The 22,740-nt window shown below is 40.4% G+C and overlaps 1 protein-coding gene across 1 annotated transcript in view; it reads right to left on the reverse strand.

Moving 5' to 3' along the window:
* Positions 1–16,917: 16,917 nt before the first annotated feature.
* DNAJC5B (DnaJ heat shock protein family (Hsp40) member C5 beta) overlaps positions 16,918–22,740 on the reverse strand; it is a gene marked incomplete at its 3' end in the record, with an annotated part of 33,534 nt that continues 27,711 nt past the window's right edge. Inside the window, exon 4 of the mRNA XM_084864406.1 lies at positions 16,918–17,012. Coding sequence (XP_084720532.1) covers positions 16,918–17,012 — 95 coding nt within the window. The remainder of the gene's footprint in view (positions 17,013–22,740) is intronic.

A 22,740-nucleotide genomic window follows, 5' to 3' on the forward strand; every position in this document is an offset into this window, starting at 1 on the left:
CAGAGACAGGCCTATTCAGCACTGATGGCCTCCTTGCTTTGTGATCTCAGGCAACTGACGTCACCTAGCTGTATTTCAGTTCTCTTATCAATAAGTGAGAGTACTTCAGAACCTAATTTAGCAGAATTAGTAGGGAAACCCCCTTCCCCTCTGAAACAGTATTAATTTTGACATAGAGAATTCCCAATTTGATTATTTAACGTAGAATTGGTCCCTATCCTCTCCTTTTTTCCCCTCTACCCCTTCTTGCTCTCTGCCTTTTACTGTTTCTTAGAATTGCCTCTGGAGGCTACACAGGAAACTAGAAAGAATCCCATAGAAATATGAGTGAAGTTGATGAGTAATGATTTCCTTTTCCTCCTCATCTGCTTTTCTCCATTCCTCCATCCTCCCTACTCTCAGAGACTAGCAATCTATAGAGTGGGCATGTGAGCTGAGAATGGGACATGGGAGTAGCACTCTGTTCTAGGGAGGAACCAGAAAATCTTAGTCCACTCCCAAATCATTCACATAGTCTGATAGACAGGTAGATTTCTGAAACTGAATCAGAATTAAAGTCTGGTTCAAGTCATTGGGATTTGGGGTGGATTTGGGCCTCCACAGAGACATGAAAACCAGCTTAATCTCTGGAAGGTTTCCTGGACTCTATAGGAGGTGGTACATCACTTCCTCCCCTTTACCTACCCCATCCCTCCCCACACTAGGACAAGGGGTTGAAGCCAAATGGGAGCAATTAGTTGGAAGCCCCAACTGCCCCTCATGCCTAAGTCTCACTAGACTGGGGCAGGAGCATGTTTAGACATTTAGAAGCTGAAGCAAAACCACCACTGTTCTCACCTCCTCCAGTAGTTTCCCAATCCCCCAGGTAAATCAGAGGACGAAAGATAGGTCTCAAAGAACCTGAGTAATTCATCAAACAAAACAGAGAACTGATGGTCAGATAGAGCTAAAGGGAAGTAAAACATAGATATGGTTTGAAGTAAAGCAGCGAGGACTCAATTCAGGCATCTAGAAAATACAGAACATTTTCCTTCTGTCTCCAGTATCAATCTTTTCAGTTTAGCTGTCTATCTGCCAATAGACAGTTTGTATATGTGGTTTTAAATTTTTTAGTGAAAAAAAATTTACAAAATCTAAAATTAAAGAGAAATGAACTCCTTTGAAAAGTACTTAACAGAAGCCAACACTATGGCATTTCTTTCATTAGATAGTTTGCAGACTCTGGCTGAAAGCTTTCTCTCTCCCCTCCCCATATTGACAATTACCACTTTTCCAAATCTGTTGTTTATAAATTTTACTTCATCATAAATATCTCTGAAGAAATGTTTGAAAACCAACATATTGTACTTCCCTCTGAATATTCCTTGGCATAATCCACATGCCAGAAATAAACAGTGACTACCAAAAAGAAGCAAATATTTTAGCTAAGGCTTCCCATTGGCCATGTCTGAACTCCTCACCTTGGCTCCAGGCCCTCCTTGACTCTGTCCTCAGTATATACAATTCCTCCTTACCTCCTCTCCACCCCAGTGTCCTAATTTCTCTAAATTCACTCTTGCCTTCTGCAATCTATTTCTCTTATGTCACTCCCTACTTACATCCCATTAATGGTCATATTACCTCTAGGAGAAAGATATTAATTTTCCCTGTGGTCCCTAAGGCCTGATCTGGCCCTTATCTATCTCACTGATCTAACTATCCAATAGAAATAAGATCTGAGTGACATATATGAGCTATATGTATGATTTAAATTTCTAGTAGCCACATTGAAAATCAGAAACAAATGGAATTATTTCATTAATATATTCTACTTAACCCCCAAACATATAAACTATTATCATTTTAACATGTGATCAATATTTTTTAAACATGAGATATCTGTAAATAGATATGGTTTCACTTCTTCCTTTCTAACCTAGAAGTGTTCTACTTCATTTCTCTTGCCTTATTACACTCACTAGAAACCACAGAATGAACATGCTTGCTTTGTTCCTGATCTTGGAAGAAAAGCATTCATACCATCAAGTATCGGGTTAGCTGTGTTTTTCATTGATGTTCCTTATCAGTTTGAAGAAGTTCCCTTCCCTTCTAAGTCTACTGACAGTTTTAAAAATCTGGAATGGATGTTTTATTTTGTCAGATACTTTTCAGCATCTATTGAAATGATCACGTGGATTTTCTTCTTTAGTCTGTTTAATATGATGGGTTAATGTTGATTTTGGAATGTTGAACCACAATTATATTCTTGGAATAAATCCCACTTTGTCATGAATTCCATTCCACATCCGAGTTGCTGATACTGAGATCTTGTTTAAATTCTTGCTCACTCATCTGCTCTAAACATGTGTTCTCCATCTGGATTTTTGGATGCATACCTTCCCATTCTTTTGACTTATTGATCATTTCTTGTTCTTTCAGTAATTTATATTTTCACTGCCAGCTCCTCCTGTCAGCCATCTAAAACACCCGAAATTTGGGACATGTCATCTTATAAAATGATACCCTACTTTGTTTCCCCCAAAATGGTGAGGGTATATTTGAAGTGAATCACTATGCATTTCATTGAAAGACTTTATTGAAAAGAATAAAATGATATAAAAAATGAAAGATATACCAATAAAATACAACAGAATGTACATATTGGTAACAAAAATGTATAGGTAACCTGGAACCCTAAAATGGACATTGGATAAAAGAATCATCATTTGTTAATTGTAATCCTCAAAAAAAATTTATAATGCCTCCGCCTTTGTCTAGAAGATTTATTTTTGTGTTTAGAACTGCAGTATGAGTTCTACAGCTTTTTTTTTTGTGTGTGTGTGTGTGTGTGTGTGTGTGTGTGTGTGTGGCTGTATTCTAGAAAATTAGGGTACGGAGAACTTATTGCCAGAAGAGCTTTTGTGTGTATTCTGCTCAATTTGAATCTTTCAGTGAGTCTATGTGTGTTTTTGTTTAACTTTCCTCTAATTAAATTAAATCCCCTTGGTGCTGATCTCTCTTTAACTCTCCACAGTTATTTCCCAGGAGAAAACTGGCATTAGAACTCTCCTCCATCAGCAAGCACTGGGTTCAGGCCGTTCTCCACTTGGTCACCTCTCCTTACATACACATTACCTTATATTCAGATTTGTCTCTAGAGCCAGCAACCTTGCTGTACACAATTGAGATGGAGCAGAATAGTCCTCGCTTCCACAGCTCAACCTAAATTTAAAGTAGTCAACACACTTTTGCAAGTTCTCTGGTTTTTGTTTGTTTGCTTGTTTTTGCTAGTGTTTATTTTCCATCTGTCAACTATTCTAACGACGGACAGCTTAGACCTGGATGAATCCCTGGAAGTGCAGCCATCAATCGGAAATCACAAAGGAATTGAAATGGCAAGATGTGGCTGCAATCTGTCACCATTTTAGAAGAGAGAAAAACAAAAACAAAAAAAAACACACCACGATTTCGTGAACTTCCCAAATAAGTGGGTCTAAACTTTTAAAACTTGAAGGATAAACGTCGAACACCCATAACCCTCGTCTGAAAGTTTTCTAGAGAGGTAACTTCAAACTAGCTGCACCCTTCACTTTCCCTATGGTTGACTTTCAGCAACATTTTAATTGAGAACAGAAAGAAAAACAAGGTTAGAGAGAAAAAAAAAAAAAAAAAAGATTGGAGGATGCGGGCATCGATCCCGCTACCTCTCGCATGCTAAGCGAGCGCTCTACCATTTGAGCTAATCCCCCACTGCTGGTGAGAGCGCCTTATCACTTCCCCTAGAGAGAGGTCAGCATACGTAGTCATAAAGATAAACATCCTTTGATCTCATTCCTAACCTTCGTTCGTCACAACCGAGGCCAACGAAGCAAAACAAGTGCCTCTCCTTCGAGCCGGAATCGAACCAGCGACCTAAGGATGACAGCGAATTTACACCTACAGTCCTCCGCTCTACCAGCTGAGCTATCGAAGGGAGCAAAGGAAGGTCGTCCTGACTCTTCTCATAACTTCCAGATATTTCTTGGCTTTTGTGTACTTTCTACCACGTTTCCTTCTGATTCCCAGATCCCTGGAGCATAAAACCTTCCACGTGGCCCTCCCACCTCCTCCCGCAGCCGGGGGCCCGCTCTGCCGGGACGCTGAGGAGGAAGCCCGAGGCCCCGGGAGCCCGCGGAGTGGCCGCGCTGCGTTCTCCGCGAGGCTCAGGGGCCCGGAAACGCCCGGGACGACTTGGAAACGTGCAGAAGGCTGCGTCCTGGCACCTCCTGCCCAGCGCAGACTCACTGCCGCGCTCGGAACTTGGAACTGCAACGCCCGCTTCCGGGTTCGCAAAAGGCTTCCCATGGGAGCCCAAACTGGAGCGCAAGTGCTAGAAATTCCAAATGTCCTTTCTAATGTAATGTGTATTAGGGAAATGTAACCGTGGAAATGAATTAAACCTCAGAAAGTTGGTGGAGGGAGTAAAAAGGGCACTTGTCTCCTTCGAGCCGGAATCGAACCAGCGACCTAAGGATGACTCATGATTCAGAAATCAGCTACAGTCCTCCGCTCTACCAGCTGAGCTATCGAAGGGACGGGCAGCCAGTGCCCGCCTCCTGAGACTCAATATAAAAAGGAGAGGCGTCCAACTTTCGACAGAGGCGGCTTTGCGCAGGCGTAATACGGGGGCAGAAGAGGGGGCGGGGCGGAACGTCCTGGTGCGCGTGCGCAGAAAGTTGTCAGGCTTTGCTCGCGGGAGCCCTTCGCCCGGGGTGTTCGACTCTGGTATCTGAGACGTGAGGTTCCCGGACTCAGGGACTCAGACGCCAGCCCTGCGCGCCTGGCGCCCTTTTCCTTTCCTGCTGCCTATCGGGTGGTGACCGCTTGATGAGGCTCACGATTCTATGGTCTGTCTACCCCCCGGTGCTCCCCAGCGGAAGGGGCCAGTGGCGCAATGGATAACGCGTCTGACTACGGATCAGAAGATTGTAGGTTCGACTCCTGCCTGGCTCGGCGTTTTGTCACCTCACGTTTTAAAACCACAGTTCATCCAAACAACCCCGCACACTCGCCACAGATCATCCAAATAACCCCGCACACTCCCCCCCTGAGATCACTCCTTCCTCTGCCTCCTCCAAAACCACAAATGCCCAAAATGCCCAGAGTCATTTACGGCTCTTGGGCCCTTTGCACCGTCCAACTTGGCTGAGAGTTTGGAACACTAAGGCCACACACACCGAGGTCGGACGGGCCACTCCCGTGGGCCCAGGTGGGAGGCCGCCAGGTGAGGCCCGCACACACTTCCGGTGACAGCGGGTCCCACTCCAGGCTACTTCCGCCGGAGGTGCAGGTGGACAGTCACCGCGTCCCCGGAGAAACCCACACCCGTCCGGGCCATGCGGAGGCCGGAAGTGAAGGTGATTTAAGTGACTTTTTGACCTGGGGCCTGTTTTGTTTATGTAAGTTTTAAAGGTATTGAGTCCCTCCTCCGTGGTAAACACAACGTGAAACTGACGTGAAACTCATCCAAGGGCTGCGGTTCTGCTCTCAAGAGTCTTTTAACCCAAGAGGGCCTTATATTGGTTTAAGCAAACAGTCTTTTTTTTTTTTTTTTTATTTTTTTTTTTTTATTGTATTCATCTTATTTGTGGAGAGGAGTTTAGAATTCTTTCTTAAGACACTCCAAGGAAGATAGCAATTCCCCAAAATAAAAGTTTTAGTAAAATGCAAAGTTCGGGAAGAGATAAGGAAAGGACTGGTTTTCAAGTGGGAAAACAATTTCCTTTCCAGGCTATACAAATATGGTTAAAAGAAGTTAAAACTTTAGAGCTTGGGGGACAAGCACAGAGACTATTTGAACAAAACAATGGTGGGTTTTATTTCTTACTGAACATTTTGGCATTTTCGCAGGTAACAAATTCATATATCTTTGAAGTTAGTAGTGTTTCTGAGAGTTTAAAAAAAAAATAGTATTATCTCTGTGGGAAGTTGGGAGATATGTTATACCTGTCCCCTCAATTTATGGACAGATACTTGTAAACTTAGGCGGAGAGAAAAGAGCCTCCATCTTATTTGTACCTTTTCACTTTATGGTTGCAATGTGGCAGGAACCCTGGACCCTTGTCTAACCCCTTTTGGATGCACCCTTTCCTCCACCAGCCAGCCAGACCACATTCCAAGAGGGCCAAGATGGTGAAAGATACCTGGCTCTCATACTTGTGACAGAAATTTACATAGTTAGTGTAAGCCAATTTTTATAAAGATACAGGGTGTCCCAGGAAAACCAAGGAAATAAAACTGGGCCTTCTTAATGGTTTTTCTCCCAGTGCTTCTCAGCTCCTCTTAAACTTCTCTAGTGTATCGATTTTCAACAATGTGCTTCAAGAATTTGTAAAACATGCCAAAGCTGGTTTGGCTCGGTGGATAGAGTGTCGGCCTTCGGACTGAAAGGTCTCAGGTTCGATTTCGGTCAAGGGCATGTATCTTGGTTGCGGACCCATCCCCAGTTGGGGGCCGAGGGGGGTGCAAGAGGCAGCTGAATTGATGTTTCTCTCTCATTGATGTTTCTAACACTCTGTCCCTCTCCTTTCCTCTCTGTAAAAAGTCAAGAAAAAGAAAAAGGAAAAAAAAAAGAAAAAAGAAGAAGAAATTGTAAAACATGCAAACACCTGACTAGTTAGGGGCACTGACCTCTTTTCCTTTACATTGTCAAATAAAAATATGACAACAGCCAACAACAATAGCCATGAGTGTGAATGAATCTAGTTATACCTATTTTTTTTTTGTCAGATTAGCAAAAATGTATTTTTTTTTTTGTTATGCCACAGAATTTTAGTAATTTTAGTTTAGGTGTACCAGGAGATGAAAAAGATTGAAAATCGCTGCTCTAGTGCAGAGTTGAAAGCATGGTGCTGCCTCCCCCCCAAAAAAAGTTCCTGACCTTTATCTCTCACAGTCTGTTGCTGTAGACTGGATACTTGTGTCTCCTCAAATTCACGTGTTGAAAACCAAATGCTCAGTAAGAGGTGGGGGCCTAGGGGAGGTGATTAGGACATGAGGTCAGAGCCCTTACCAACAGAATCAGTGTGCTTATAAAAGAGGGTCCGGGCAGGGGTGGGCCATATTGGGTCAATAAGAGAAAAAAGGGGACATATGGTAATACTTTCAACAATATAGATTTTAAAAATAAAAATTTTAAAAAATAAAAGAGGTTCCAGAGAGAACCCTCCCTTCTTCCACTATGTGAGGACACAGAAGTTAAAAAGTTTGCAAGTGGGAAGAGGGTCTTCACCAGAACCTGACCATGCTGGCAGCCTGATCGCGGACGTTCAGCCTCCAGAACTGTGAGAAATAAATATTGTTTATAAGCCACCCAATCTGTGGTGTATCTTTTGTTAGAGCAACCCAAACGGACTAACCTTTATCAACTAGAGCACATGTGTCAAACACAAGGCCCGCGGGCCAAATCCAGCCCGCCAGGCCTTGCAATGTGGCCCGCACCGCGCTGTCATCACTGCACTCCGCTGTCAGTTTATGACATTGTCAGTTTATGACTGTTCAGTAAACCATTCGGCCCGCGATTTAGGCTGGATTTTAGATTTTGGACCCTTCTCTGATTGAGTTCGACACCCCTAAACTAGAGACTCACTTCTCTTTTTCAGTCCTGACTGCAAAACTCTTCTTTGTCTGGCCCCAGTTAGATGCACACCACTGTCCCATGAAATGTGTCCGGAGTCAAAATTATATGCAACCATCAGGGCAGCTCGCCTCTAGGCTTATGGTTGGGAATATATGATTGTATCCCCTCCTTCCTAGGATCCCAGTGAAAAGATCATAAAGATATACAGAAAGAAAAAAGACGTTTGCAGTATGGAAAACAACAGAAGGTACAATCAACAAACCTGAGATTTTGATTTCTGTGATTATATACCAAATCACTACATCAACAGAGCTTGATGAAACAAATCTCCAGCCCCTCACCTTCATTAAGGAGGCTAACAGGAGCCATTTGTTACATGCAAATAGGTAATTATAAAGATAACTAGAGGCCCAGTGCACAAAAATTTGTGCACTTGGGGGAGGGACACTCTTTTGCAGTCTGGGACCCTTTGGGGGATGTCCACCAAGCAGGCCTGAGCCGGCAGTCAGACATCTCCTGAGGGGTCCTTAGCACAGCCTCGAAGGCAGTAGAGGCTCCTGCCACTGCCACTGTGCTCATCAGCTGTGAGCTTGGCTTCTGGATGAGTGGTGCTCCCCCATGGGAGCCCACTGATCACCAGGGGACAGCTCCTACATAGAACATCTGCCTCCTGGTGGTCAGTGACCATCATAATGACCAGTTGTTCCACCATTTGGTTGGTTTGCATATTAGGGTTTTATTATATAGGATTAGGAATTTCTAAAAACCAAAAAAGAAACAAAACAAAGAGCTTTATAGAGAGCTCATGGTCTGAATGACAGCAAACTGAAATTGGGCACAATTGATAGCATGTGTTACAGGCTAATTTGAGTCCCCCCCACCCAAATTATAATATTAAAACCCTAACTCCCAGTACCTCATAATATGACCGTTTTTGGAGATAGGGCCTTTACAGAGGTAATTAAAAGGAGTTGATTTGGTGGGCCATAAACCAATGTGATTAGTGTTTTTATAAAAAGAGAGGCACCAAATGTACACACGTAGAGAGAAGGCTATGTGAACACATAGCAGGAAGATGACCATCTGCAAGCCTAGGAGAGAGACCTCATAAGAAATCAAACCCCCCTTCCCCCACCCCTGACTCCCTACCCCTGACATCTTGGTCTTACACTTCTGGCCTCTGCAACTATGAGAAAATAAATTTCTATTGCTTAAGCTACTCAGTCTGGTATTTTGTTATGGTAATCCTAGCAAACTAATATAGGGATGGTGAGGAAAGAGAAATTTGGTTCTTTCCTGCATTTTTTGGTATTGTTTGCATTTTTGTTTGCATGTAGTAGAAATGGTTTAAAAATAGAGGAACTGATACCCAGAGATGTGAAATGACTTACCTTCAATAACAACGCACAATGGCAGATGAGGTCTCAGATATCATGAGTCACCAGTCAGGACTCTCTCCTTAGTATTACTTGGTCCCCCTGCCCCCAGTTAAACAATTGAATTATAGAGAGTGGACTACTGGACTGCTTCCTAGGAGGAAGGAGGTTGAAAGGTGGCTTTTGAGGCTAGACTTGGTCGATGACCAGGACATTCTGGGAGTAAAAGAATGTTCCCTGGTCATCAAACGATGACCAGGACATTCTGGGAGTAAAAGAATGTTCCATTTATTAAAGTGAACTCTCTTACCTCTAGAACTCTCTTACCTTGTTAACAGTGGTGCTCCACAGAAGTTATGTCAAGGTACTGCTTGAAACGTACCTTAAACATATGCATAAGAAAGCATTTTCAAAGAAACTGTTCTACAAATCAGGAACTCTATCAAGAAATAATAATTTCTTTAGGATGACCCCCCAGATTGAGGGAGTGGGGCTGAAGTCAAATTTACTGAATTCTCATCTGTGGCTTTCTGTAAATATGTGCTGTGTCCAAAAAAAAAAAAAAAAAAAAATCTATTTGTGAGAAACCATAGATTGTTTCTGAGATCAGAAAGGGAGCCATTCTGGAGAACTCTAGGAGAGATGTAGTTGATTCTTGGTACTTGCAATTAGGTTTTATAAAATCACCACAAATATTGACTTAGTGATACTGAATATTGCTCCTAGAGGAATATAGGGTTAAGTTCCTGAGAGCCTCTGTACACAACATTTTCATTAAGTGATCAATATATGCATTGTTTTATGTGTGTGTTTCTGTTTAGACGCTGTATTTAGAGTATTATTGATTCATTAACATTGAACTCACAGCCAAACAGAGGCTTATATAACATACATATTTTCTTCATAAGGTACTTTATAACTTCTTACACTTAGGGAACACTAGGCAACACTTCTGCAGTATGCCTTTAAACATTTTATTTTATTTTTTATTTTTTTAAATTTTTTATTGTGTTTACAAATAAATTCATCCTAAATACAATAAACTTTTTATTCTCTCTCTCTCTCTCTCTCTCTCTCTCTCTCTCTCTCTCTCTCTCTATATATATATATATATATATATATATATATTTATTTTTTATTTATTTATTTTTTTAATTTCAGAGAGGAAGGGAGATAGTCAGAAACATCAATGAAGAGAGAGAATCATTGATCAGCTGCCTCCTGCTTGCCACCTACTGGGGATCGAGCCCAAAACCCAGGCATGTGCTCTTGACCAGAACCTGGGACCCTTCAGTCCTCAGGCCAACACTCTATTCACTGTGACAAACCAGCTTGGGCACAACAAACTTTATAAATGAAGGCATTTTGCATAGAACTGTTATGCTAATAAGTTAATCAATATGTCAATATTTTCATTGTCTGATGGCTTTCATTTGTTACTTTTAAACCTAGACTAGCTTTAAAATGTTACTTTCTGCAATTATAAGTACCCCTGAACAATGACAGTTTTGTAAATAGTTAACATATATGTGTACAAATAGTTAAAAAACTTTAAATGTTGGCATTTCATTACTGAAGTAAAAATCTGCCCTAAAAATTTTCCCCAATTCCTCTTCACCAGGAAAAATGAAACTTTGACTGACAAAAATGATTTTGGACATCTCAGGAGTAGAGATACTTGGATACCAGAGCAGATTGCTCAGAAGTAAAGGGAAAAACCCTCACAAGGTAAGACCCTTCTTTCTGGCCCTGAGAACAAAGGTGTGTCTGGTGGGCTCTCAGGCATTGGCAAGCTGGTAACTGGATTTTTAACTATTAGAAAGCTCAGTTGACAGCCCAGTGGTGAGCAGAATGTGTAACATCTGTAACTGCTGATAATATGATTCTAGGAATTTAGTTCTGCTTCTTGGGGACAGCCCTGGAACAGCATGAAAATTCCAACAAGTTGTGTCCCACTTCTACCCATTCATCTGGCACTGAAGATGTTTAAGTCTCCTTTTGGAAAAAAGCTTTTCTCAGAAATATTATATATTGTGAGAATTAATCAACTAACTAATAGGTACTTATTAGTTCCCTACTTTGTTTTTAGCACGGTGCAAAATAGAGATGTAAGATGTAGTTCTGGAAATCAATGCCAATCTGAGCCATCTACGATTTGGAAATGGGTGTGCTTAATAGAAACTGGTTATATGTATAATCTAATTTTTTTGTGCTTCATAGTCTAGAACTGCTCAGGAACAATGTGGAGATTAATTAAGATTTAGGTGCATAGGAGGGCTGCAGATTGGAAAGGGGGGCTTTTGGAGAGCAGGAGGAGGTTTCTCTGCTTGAAGAACTGGTACCCTGGAAATAGACATTTTTCTTTCTATCAGTGAGAAGGGAGGGCAGGATGCTGAACTTTAAAAAAAAAAAAAAAAAAAACACAACTCTGTAATTGGATCAGAGCTTTGATTGGGTGCCAAGCTAACATATCTAATTTTCTCATTAATTTAATTCTAAGCCTCCCTTAAAAACTAAGGATTCCGGCAGCATTTGTGTTTCTAACACAGGTTAACATATTCATTTTACAAAATGTCCCTGATGGTCTATCCTATATCGGGCACTGTTTTAAGTACTGAGGATTCAGCAGGACATAAAAACAGACAAAAAACTATTTGCCCTTGTGGTGTGGGAGACAGACAATAATCAAGACAAAAAATATGTTGGTGGAAGGTACTAAGGAGAAAAAAATAGAGAAGAATGGGTTGAGGTGGGTGTTATAATTCTAAGCAGGGTGGTCCAGGAAAGCCTATGGAGACATTTCAGAAAAAGTCCAGGGAAGTCTCCATGCTCTAAGTACATTACATTTCTGAATCAATCTAACTCTGACTCAGAGCTGCAGTTAAATACCATTCTCGGAGCTGCGGAAATATACCTCAGCCAGGTTTTGAGAGTCCCTCCCCATCCTTTGGTTGTAAGGGATCAGCAGGGGGTATGTCTCTATCCTTCAAGTGAGTTTTAAGCCCCCAATCTTGCCTCAATCTGGTGGTGGTGTTTTTTCCCTGAGGTCTTAGTTTCCAACCCTGTGTGGTTCCCTGGAGGAGCCAGATGTTGGCACAGGAATCTTTCATTATAGCTGCAAAGCCATGGCTAAATTTTGTCAACCAGCCATATCCAAGTGTTAGCTCATCATAGCAGCTCTCTCCTGTAGGGACACAAGTGTGGGCTACTCTAGAAATACACACACACACCCCAAAACTCCCAAGCCCATCTTTAATCTAGAGGCCATTCGTGATGAGGGTGTTTCTCTCCCTCAGATTTCGGTGCACACATTTCTAATAGACCTTCTAAATAGCCCAGGCTCCCACACAAGGCCTGCGTATTATTTTCCAGGTGTCTGGCTACTTTTTTTTTTTTTTTTTTTAAACCTCTGATGCTGTGGAAATAAGAGAGTGACTTTTAAAGACGAAACTCGGTAGTAGAATGCTTATTCCTTTCACTCTGCTAAAGCACTACGGATAAAACAAAAATAATGTTTCAATAAATTACCTTTCAATACATTTTAAAAATTTTAATATATTTCAATACATTTTAATAATGAATGTGGTCATTATAAATTATTTCTATTGGTCAATACACTCAGAGAATTGTTTGAAAAGTAATTTTGTTCCCCCTTTGCTTATTACCCTGTTTCCCCGAAAATAAGACAGTGTCTTATATTAATTTATTTCTCCCAAAGTTGCGCTAGGTCTTATTTTCGGAGGATGTCTTATTTTTGGGGAAACACGGTAGCATGGTGATTATTTGTGTTTGAAGGGGAAAAAGATGTTTTTTTAAGAATATTCTATTACCCAGACTATTTCCAATCTCTCCTCCCTCACCAGTTGTGGAATATTTATAATAGTTCAGTTTATCTAAGAGACCAGTAAATGCCTTTTAGTTAGCATGGAGAGATCTAGAGAGTATCATGCACAGTGAAATTAGTCAGAGAAAGACAAGTATCACATGATCTCACTTATACGTGGAATCTAAGTAACAGAATAAACTGATGAATGGAGTGGATCCAGAGACATGGAAGCATGGAACAGAGTGTGAAATCTCAGAGGGAAGGTGAGGGAGGATAGGTGAGTGGAAGGTAATCAACCAAGGACCTTGTATGCATATACTGATCTCTGAACTCATAATAATCTGGCCACTCAGTGTATATCCTATATAATAAAAGGCTAATATGCAAATTGTCCCCTCTACCAGGAGTTCAATCAGCAGGCAGGCCGGCCAACCATCCATATCCCCTGAGAGAGAAAGAGAAAGAGAGAGAGAGAGAGAGAGAGAGAGAGAGAGAGAGAGAGAGAGAGAGAGAGAGAGAGAGAGAGAAGGGGGGGGCAGATTATTATGTGTTTAGAGATCATAATAATCTGGCCACTCAGCATATGTATGGTCCATAGACACAGACAATGGAGTGGTGAGGGCCTGGGGCAGAGGGTGGGGGCAGGCTGGAGGGGGATATATATAAGTTTCAACAATAAAGAATTATTAAAAAATAAATAAATAGAAGACCAGTAGAAGTTAAGGTGGAGAGTTGACAGTGGTGAGCAGAGAGATTAGGAGATAAAAAAAGAGAAATGAAGGTCAAGTGGAAGAAAGGTAGAAATGGGAGAGGGAGGGGGACAGGAAAGGGGATGGAGTACTGAGAAATGGGGAAGAGAAGCGACAAGGAGACAATGAAGAAACAACTGGGGATCACTGATTCATTATTAAACTTCTGAAGGTCAGAAGTTTGACACAGGGTCACTGGGCTAAAATCAAGGTGGTAACAGGGTTGTGTTTCTTTCTGGAGGCTCTAGAGGAGAATCCATTTCCTTGATCTTTTCAGCTTTTAGAGCTGCCTGTATACCTTAGCTCATGGCCCCATAACCTCTTCCCCCTTGAAATCATATCTCTGACCATTCTCTGATCTTCCTTCCAGTGCATTTTTCTGACCCTTCCTCTGTAGTCGCATCTCTCCCTCTCCATAGCCAGGAAAGGTTCTCTCTCCATTTTTAAGGACCCATGGGATTAGATTGAACCCAGTTTTATAACCCAGGATAATCACCCCATCTCAAGGTTCTTAATAATCACATTTGCAAGGTTCTTTTTACTATGAAAGGTGATATATTCACAGGTTCTGGAAATTAGGACATGCACATTTTGGGAGGCCATTATTGTGCCTGCCACAGAGATCATGTAGCCTTCATTGGAATTCTCTGTAGGTGAGATGATCATGTATATTCAGGCTAGGCCATATCAAATGTGTTTTGGCCTGCATGTCATTTGAAATGTAGAAATAGAATGCCATTTATTCTCAAAGAATTAAGAAATGCATATTTTGGTGAAGAAAAATGCATATTTTTATTAAGTTCTAATGTAAGACAGCAAAAATAAATGGATGAACTATAAAACTTTATATGAAATCCCCTACGCAGGTATCCTAGAGATCAGGATTAAACAGTGAGCCACTAAAGTGGGTGGTTCATTTGACCCTGCATGAACCAGGGCCATGCAAAAATTGCTGAGTATCATGGTCAGCATATCCCTTCTTTCCTTGATGTTTCTCTGCTAAGATGTTTGCGAATTCAGAATAACTGCTGGTGATTCTAGATGGCAGCTGCTGCCCCTTGACTTCCAAAAGATGTTTAAGTGGCCCCTCCTCAGATTAAGAGTTGATGATATTTGTGTCTGTAGCCAAGGGACATTCTATGTAATTCATTTCCTCATTTATAGGTGTTCATGTGCTTGCATTTGCCATCCATCCTTGTAACTAGAAACTAGCCTTTGTGAGAAATATTGGTCAGGACCCCTTTAGGAATTTAATTTCACTATTTGATTCTGATTCTGATTCATGTCCTGTTCTCATCTTAACCATTCTTGTACCAGCTCCTTGAGCAAGCTGGGAATGGAAGTAAAAAACTCCATGTAAGAGAGAAAAATGAGGTTTGGGAGAGAAAGAGAAGCTGAGATTTATGTGTAGGTTGTCATTATAAAACTAGAGGCCCAGTGCATAAAATACATGCACTCAGTGAGATCCCTCAGTCCGGCCTGCACCCTCTAGCAGGCCTAAGCCATCAGTCGGATATCCTGAGATTTGCTGAGGAGGCGGGAAAGGCTCCCACCACTGCCACGGGCTGAGCAGTGCTACCCCTGTGGGAGCACACTGACCACCAGGGGTAGCTCCTGCATTGAGCACCTGCTCCCTGGTGGTCAGTGCATGTCATAGCAACTGGTCATTCCACCGTTTGGTCGACTTGCATATTAGCCTTTAATTATATAGGATAGGCCTGACCTTTGCAGTCTTCAGGAAAGAAATGTAGTGGTTCAAATTATCCACAGGTAGAGCTATTTACCTCAGAGTTCTGAGCTTGTCATTTGGGCTGTTAGTATTGAGTATGTTCATAGGTCTTGTTGAGTGAGAGTTTATATACAGAAGAAATTCACATCACATTTTTCTATGAGTACCAACATATACAAATTTATGCAAGATCACCTTATATTTGTTAAACACTTGACTTGTTAGAGTTCTTTAACCTCAACTCTTTCATCTGGTCTTACTAAAGATGACAGCAGATATGAAAACAGAGTGATAGGGAGATTAGCTATATTATTCTCATCTCACTTGATCAAAGGGATAATTAATTAGAACTGAGACTAGAAAGTTTCTTAACTTTCAAACCAAGGCCCTTTCTACTTGATTCTGTCAATAAAAAAAAAAATCCAGTAACTCAAGGGTTAGAGCAGAGTTTTAATGACATCAGAACTGTAAGAGGCATCACACCAATTCTCACAATGTATATTTAACCTTAATTAACTGTTATTTGGTGGTAGGGAAATAAGAAACTGGGGGGGGGGGGGGAAAGACATTTTATAATATCATATAAAAACACAACACAAAATCTTGAAAATGCAATGTCATAGAAAGATCTAAGGAAGACCTTGAAAAGCAAACACTTTTGCTGCTATACTGTTCAGAAATAGCACATAATGAATATCTGGATCAAATAAGTAAATGTAAAGATGACCTCTAAGTTTAAATGTTTAACATGCACAGAGATAAACATTTTCTCATCAATGTAATTAATCCCACCAAAATGGGATAAGTGATGTGCCTTTAAATTTAGGCTATAGAATTTAGAATTCCACCCTTTACCTCTTGTGTTGTTGTTTTTCTTTAGTGTAGCTAATCTAGGCCAGTTATACAGAAATAATTTTTTACATAAAAATAATCAACACATTGTTTGGGACTGGCTTGAGCTCATAATGATTTTCTGGATCATTTATAACATTTAACCAGGTTGGAGTTTTGTTTTTGTTTTTATGCCAGTCTAAAAGTACACACAAAACCTGTTTTTTTTCTGATTTTGTCAGTTTTCAACAAGTTAAAATTTTAAATCTTTCAAAAATATACTTTAAAATAATATGGTTTGTCTTTTTTACCTAATAAATTTTTCTGCCTCTTTAAATGTTTCGGTAGCCATATTGAATATTTTCCACACATGAAAAATTCCTCCTATATTCTCCTATATATTTTGCTGATATATATGGCAAATATGAATCTTGCATTTAGCTAGATAGATGAAAAGTGGCCTTTGATTCAGAATAATTTTTTAGTCTGTAAGGAGTGAGGTCTGGCTCACATCAAGGGCAGGCTCATACAGCCTGTCCAGTGCCACTGTTTTACCTCATGCAAGGAGCATAAAACAACTCTTCAAGTCTTTATTCGTTGAAATGGAATGTTTCAGTAGAAGTTCTACTCAAAGAGTAAGTTTGCATACTGGAAAGTTATGTAGGGAAAGTTGTCTTTCCCTAACCTAAAAATAAAATACAAATGTGGAAAACTTCACAGCATTTCATGCCCCTTGTCCTCTCCCCATGGCCACCTGGAGGCATGGGTGAACCAAGAGGAGGTACTGCAGACCTTCAATGGGCTCAGTATTAAGAGTCTGTGAGATAACTTCGAGATCCTTCTTTGATTAGCTGTGTTTTCTCATTTGCATTTGTAGGCTGAAGAACAACTGGAAAGTCCAAATCTAAAAATAAACAAAGCAAAACAATAAATACCCTCTTATCATGCTATGTTTTCTTTAATGGGGCAAGTGGTAGATATTTTTGTTGAAATGATGATTGGTAAATCAATTCAATTTGTAAGATATTGAGGATGGTTATCATTTAAAGGACTTCAGAAGGAAGGAGACACTGTCCTTACTCTTCTATAGAAATATACTTCTTTAGAAATATAAAACCAAAGCACTGAACCCAACTTTCAGTTTGAGGCAATTGCTGAACTTGGTTTAGTTTTTACCATCTTATGAGAATGAAGATAGGCCCACTACATACTATATAGACTATAATATATATAATATGAAAAATGCCTTCTAGAATTGTGCAGTGCACAATAGCATAATATAAGGCTCTCATTGGGAGAGAGGCCAAAACCCAGAGTTTGCTTAAAGAGTCTAATAGGAAGCTCCCTACATAAAGCCAGTACTGAAAATGGTTATGTGCTCTGTAAATCACCACACCTCTAAATCTGCAAGGAAATTTATTAGTGTTGAGTTTTGGTGCTGAGACATTTACTACATTTGCTGTTCAGCATTCACCACACTTTATAGACCAGAAAAAGGGCACCAAGGAAGATATTAAATTCTTCTTCTTTTTCAATGATCCTTACTTCCCTTCCTACTCCCTTTATATGGGGGCGGGGGGGGGGGGAGTCTACACCTAAACCTCACACCTTATACAAAAGTCAACTCAAAAATGGGTATAGACCTAAATGTTAAACATAAAACTTTAAGAAAATAATGAAGAAAATCTTCACGACATAGGCTTAGGCTAAGAGTTCTTAGATATGACATCAAAAGCAAAATCCATGAAAAACATTAATAAATTTCTCATCAACATTTTTTCTCTGCAAAGCAGCAGGGGGGGGGGAAACAATATATAGCTATTACATTTTTATAAAAGGAACAAAACCCTCTAAATAGTTACACAAAAAAAATTTATTTTAAGTTGTAATCCTTGATGAGCTGGTGTCAGGAGGTTGCCAAAGGCTTGCCTTTCTTTGACTCTGTACCCGCCTGTGGTGGTTGAATTTTTATGAGTATGTCTTACTTTTCATACAAGGTCCCAAACATCCCTATTATTGATAGCTTTCAAATGAGGGTGGGCCTCAGTCTGTTAGAAAAATTATGGGGAGATGAAGGTAGATACCTTGGACCCCTTTCAACTCTAAAATCTTAGGATTTTGTGATTAGATTAAACATAGGATAATAAAAAATCCTCTAAGTGAGAATATGTTTGCTATATTTTATTCTATTTCAGAATAAATAGAATAAAATATGAAAAAGCTCCAATGTCTTACATGTGCCTTCTAACGAACTCAAATCTTGATGTATGCTGCTTATCATTTGTCATGAGTAACTTGATATCCAAGTGACTAGTAGCTACTTTCAAGTGCCCTTTCTTAAACAACTTTAAGTGGGCCTTCTTTTGCAGAATGGAAGAGACCATAACCCATTAATAGGATCAGGGTCCAGAAAGTATAGTCTTCACATGAAATCTTCATTTTCATCCTCACAAGCCTTAAATTGCACTAATTATACCAGTAAACTACATTAAGTCTTTGAATTAGTGGAATAAAAGTCTGAGACTAACTAATGTACTTCACTTCAAATAAGGCATGAATTCTCATAATGAAATGTTAGACTGAGGAGCAGTGGTGGTGGATTTACTGCAGTTAATGAAAGTTAAGCTTCAGGGACCCTAGAGATATGTTCACATTTTTTGTAGATTTGCAAAAGTAAAATATTTTAATCTTAACAAAACACTGTCTCTTTCCACTTTTCCTCCATCATGCTTTTCTTCTTGACGAGTGGCAACAGAGGGGCTATGGACATTTTGGAGATTCAGTTAAGGGGAAATATAGTTGGGGATAAGTTTCCTTTGGGTTTAGTGAGATAAGATTTTGTGGTTTGCAGCAACTCTGTGTATAATTATTGGTAGCCATACTGGCATAGGGATGGCTTTAGGGATAATTTGTAATTCATTATGACAATTCACTTGTTGAGGGGGCATGAAGATTCACATCAAAGGAGGTGTCACACAATATGAATATGTCAGTGGACCTGACCCTGGCAGTTTTGGGAGATGGAGAGAAAACAAGGTTTGAAATGTGCAGTCATAAAATGGTGTGTGGAAAAATGTTTCCAAATTTTATGTTATATATGAAATCAACTAATTTTCACAGATTTGACAACAATCCCTAAACATTTAGCCATTAGCAATAATGAGTTGCAAAACTGTAACTTTTCTCATCTACAATCATAAAAACAAATTAAACATGCTAGAAGAAAGAATTATTTTTCTATTCTTCTTACAGAAAATGATATTATAAAAGTATTGTTAAATGAAAAGGCCAGCAAAGAATATGCACTCAGAAAACATAGGGTAAAGGTATTATAGGGATGTATCAGGCAGTTAAACTACCGCTGTTTGAGAGAGAACTCAGGAAGAATCCAAGAGGGCTGCACAGGTAAACACCTAGCCACAGCCACACACAACAATTTCAATAAAATACAACTAAAATATAAAATGGACATTACCCAGAACTACAGGAAAGTCGACTGACTGGAAATTCTACAACGAGAAGCAAGGAGAAAACCAGAAGGAAGCGCGGAGGAGCTGTAAAAGCCTAAGGTACGGAGACACACAGCGCGCACGCGGAGAGGACAGAGCCGGAGAGAAAGGGCGGGGTGGCTGAGTGCCTGCCTGGCATTCCCTAGTGGGAAGGAGATAAAAGCCGCGACTGTGCAGGGCCCCAGTTCCGACTGCTCTGAACCCCAGTTCTAGGCCAGACCCCGGGGACCCAGGCTCAAACAGAGGGAGCTGGGCTGTAAGGCAGAACCCCAGGGGAGCGGCGAAAGGAGGTCCCAGAGGTGCGCACATTGTGCGCAGAGAAGGGACGGTTGGCTGTGCCGCGGGATTGCCCTGGCAGGAAGGAGACAGGGGCTCCAGACTGCTCTGAATGCCACCTCCAACTCCACTTCCAACTGAACTGAACCCCAATATCTGGCTCATTGGGGGAGAGCCTAGACTGTTTGGTAGCAGGTGAAAATCGAGGGCACCTTTCTCTCAGAGGTGCTTGCAGAGAGTACTGAAGGACCCTGAGACTCAGGAGCCGCATAGGGCGTGGCTGACAGAAGCCAAGCCTGTAGGCTCCACCCTAAAACTCCGCCCCATCAGGGAAGCTGCGAAAATGCAACAACGAAATAGATCACAAAAGAAAGAAATGGAGGACAAAAAGCGACTGGATATAGAGTTCAAATCTACGCTTATAAGGTTTTTCAAGAATTTCCTAGAAAAGGTCAATAAGACCTATGAGGATATGAAAAGGGATCAACTAGAATTAATAAGGAATCAACGAGAAATGGTAAGGGATCAACAAGAAATAAAGAATACATTGTCTGAAATAAAAAATATTATACAGAGTCCTAAAAACAGAATGGAAGATCGCAAGAATAAAGTCAAAGATTTAGAACATGAAGAGCCAGAAGACACTCCTCCGCAGAAGCAAGAAGACAAGAGAATCCAGAAAATTGAAGAGAATGTAAGAAACCTCCGGGACAACTTCAAGCGAACCAACATCAGAATTATGGGGGTCCAAGAAGATGAGAGAGAGCAAGATATCGAAAACATACTGAAAGAAATAGTCACAGAAAACTTCCCCCACCTGGTGAAAGAATTAGACTTACAAGTCCAGGAAGCGCACAAAACTCCAAACAAAAGGAATCCAAAGAGGACCACACCAAGACAAATCATAATTAAAATTCCAAGAGCAAAAGACAAAGAGAGAATATTAAAAGCAGCAAGAGCAAAGCAGGTAGTTACCTATAAAGGAGCACCTATATGATTGTCAGCTGATTTCTCAACAGAAACCTTGCAGGCCAGACGGGAATGGCAAGAAATATTCAAGGTGATGAATAGCAAGAACCTACAGCCAAAGATAATCTACCCAGCAAAGCTATCACTCAGAATCGAAGGCCAGATAAAGAGCTTCACTAATAAAAAAAAGCTAAAGGAATTCATCACCACCAAACCAGAATTATATGAATTGCTGAAGGGGGTTCTTTCGGAAGAGAAAGTAAATAAAGATAAAAATTATGAACAACAAATACGTAACTATCAACAAGTGAATCTAAAAACCAAGGAAATTAAAAAAAAAATCTGATGAACAATATTAACTGTTGAATATAATAGAATCAGAGGTATGGAAGGGGAGTGAACTGACGATTCTTGGGGAAAAGGGGAGAGGGGGATGTGGGAAGAGACTGAACATAAACTGTGCACCTATGGATGAGGACAATGGGGGGTGGGGAAAGGGCAGAGGGTGGGATGGGAACCTGGTGGAGGAGAGCAATGGTGGCGGGGGGGGGGGGGAGGAACATTTGTAAAAATATGAACAATAAAAATTTATTTAAAAAAATAAACTGCTGTTTTTCTGGATTTGGTGATATTTATGTTATTTGGCAGTTTTTAAGCTTTGTACTTTGTTGGGATTTCTTTTTCTCATTCTAAATAAATATTTACTTTCTGATTTAATTTTGCATTTGTAATTTTGTGTTCTTTTTTGTAAAGAGGACTGTCCCCCAAATTGTATAAGTTTCAAGCCATACAAAACCTGAATTAATTCTGCATTGGAGCTTTTAAATACATAGGAATGGAACAAAACTTTTTCCTCTTGATTAAGTCTTCTTTGGGAGGGTAGTCTATTTTATTCATCAGTTTATTTTCTCCATAATATTCCGCTTATAAGTGAGATCATGTGATACTTAGTAATAGAGTAAAATGGGGTCATAATTTACTTAGTCTAGAATCTGACCTCTGTAATGGAATTGCTAGCTCTGGGGGGCATCAGAACTGAGAACAGTGAGACACATAGATTTATCACCAGTCACCCTGCAGGAAGGAAACCTGGCTGGAATTTGGCACCAAGGATGAATTTCTGTTCCAGAAAAGAGATCTGCAAAAAAATGTCCGCTGAAATGACCTGGTGGAACTTTGATCTAATTTAAAAGAAGAAAAACTTTGCCTTGGCTGGTGTGATCAATGGTTAGAGCACCAGCTCACACACCAAGGATTCGTAGGTTTAATTCCTGGTCAAGGGCATGTATACTTGGGTTGCAGATTCCATCCCCATCCCCAGTCAGAATTTTAAAAATTAAAAGAGGAAAAACTTTGAGGCTTTTCAGAGAAGTGTGAACACTGGATTTGTGATATCAATTCACTAGTTTTGGGTTCCACAGTATAAAAGACAAGTTAAGGTTGCTCTTTACAGTAGATGATGATGACAGTGCTCCCCTTCCTATCCTCTGTCAGTGAGTGAGTACTGGACAGGATTGATGGATATTATGGGAGATCCGATGAACAATGGGACCAGAGACCTCTGACATGATCTTTCAACATTTTACCTGCCTCAAAGAGCCCATTAATACACTGGGCTCATCATTCTTAGACAAGTTATGCCAAGGCCATTCACTGGCCCTTTTCTGAAGAGGAGTTTGCATATTTATATCTCTTTTTAGTCCATGTATGAGTAATACTGCTTGCTTGTGCTTTTTCATATTTATGCCTCCATTAAAAGACTTATTCTTTTATATCCCAAGTAAGGCAAAGGAAACTTGTGATCACATTTCATCTTGGGCCCACACTTTGGCTCTAGGGGCAGTAATAAAAAAATTGTAATAGCAACCCCCATTTGCT

The sequence above is a fragment of the Pipistrellus hanaki genome, assembly GCF_964339955.1.
Source record: "Pipistrellus hanaki genome assembly, chromosome: 17".
Lineage (NCBI taxonomy): Eukaryota > Metazoa > Chordata > Mammalia > Chiroptera > Vespertilionidae > Pipistrellus > Pipistrellus hanaki.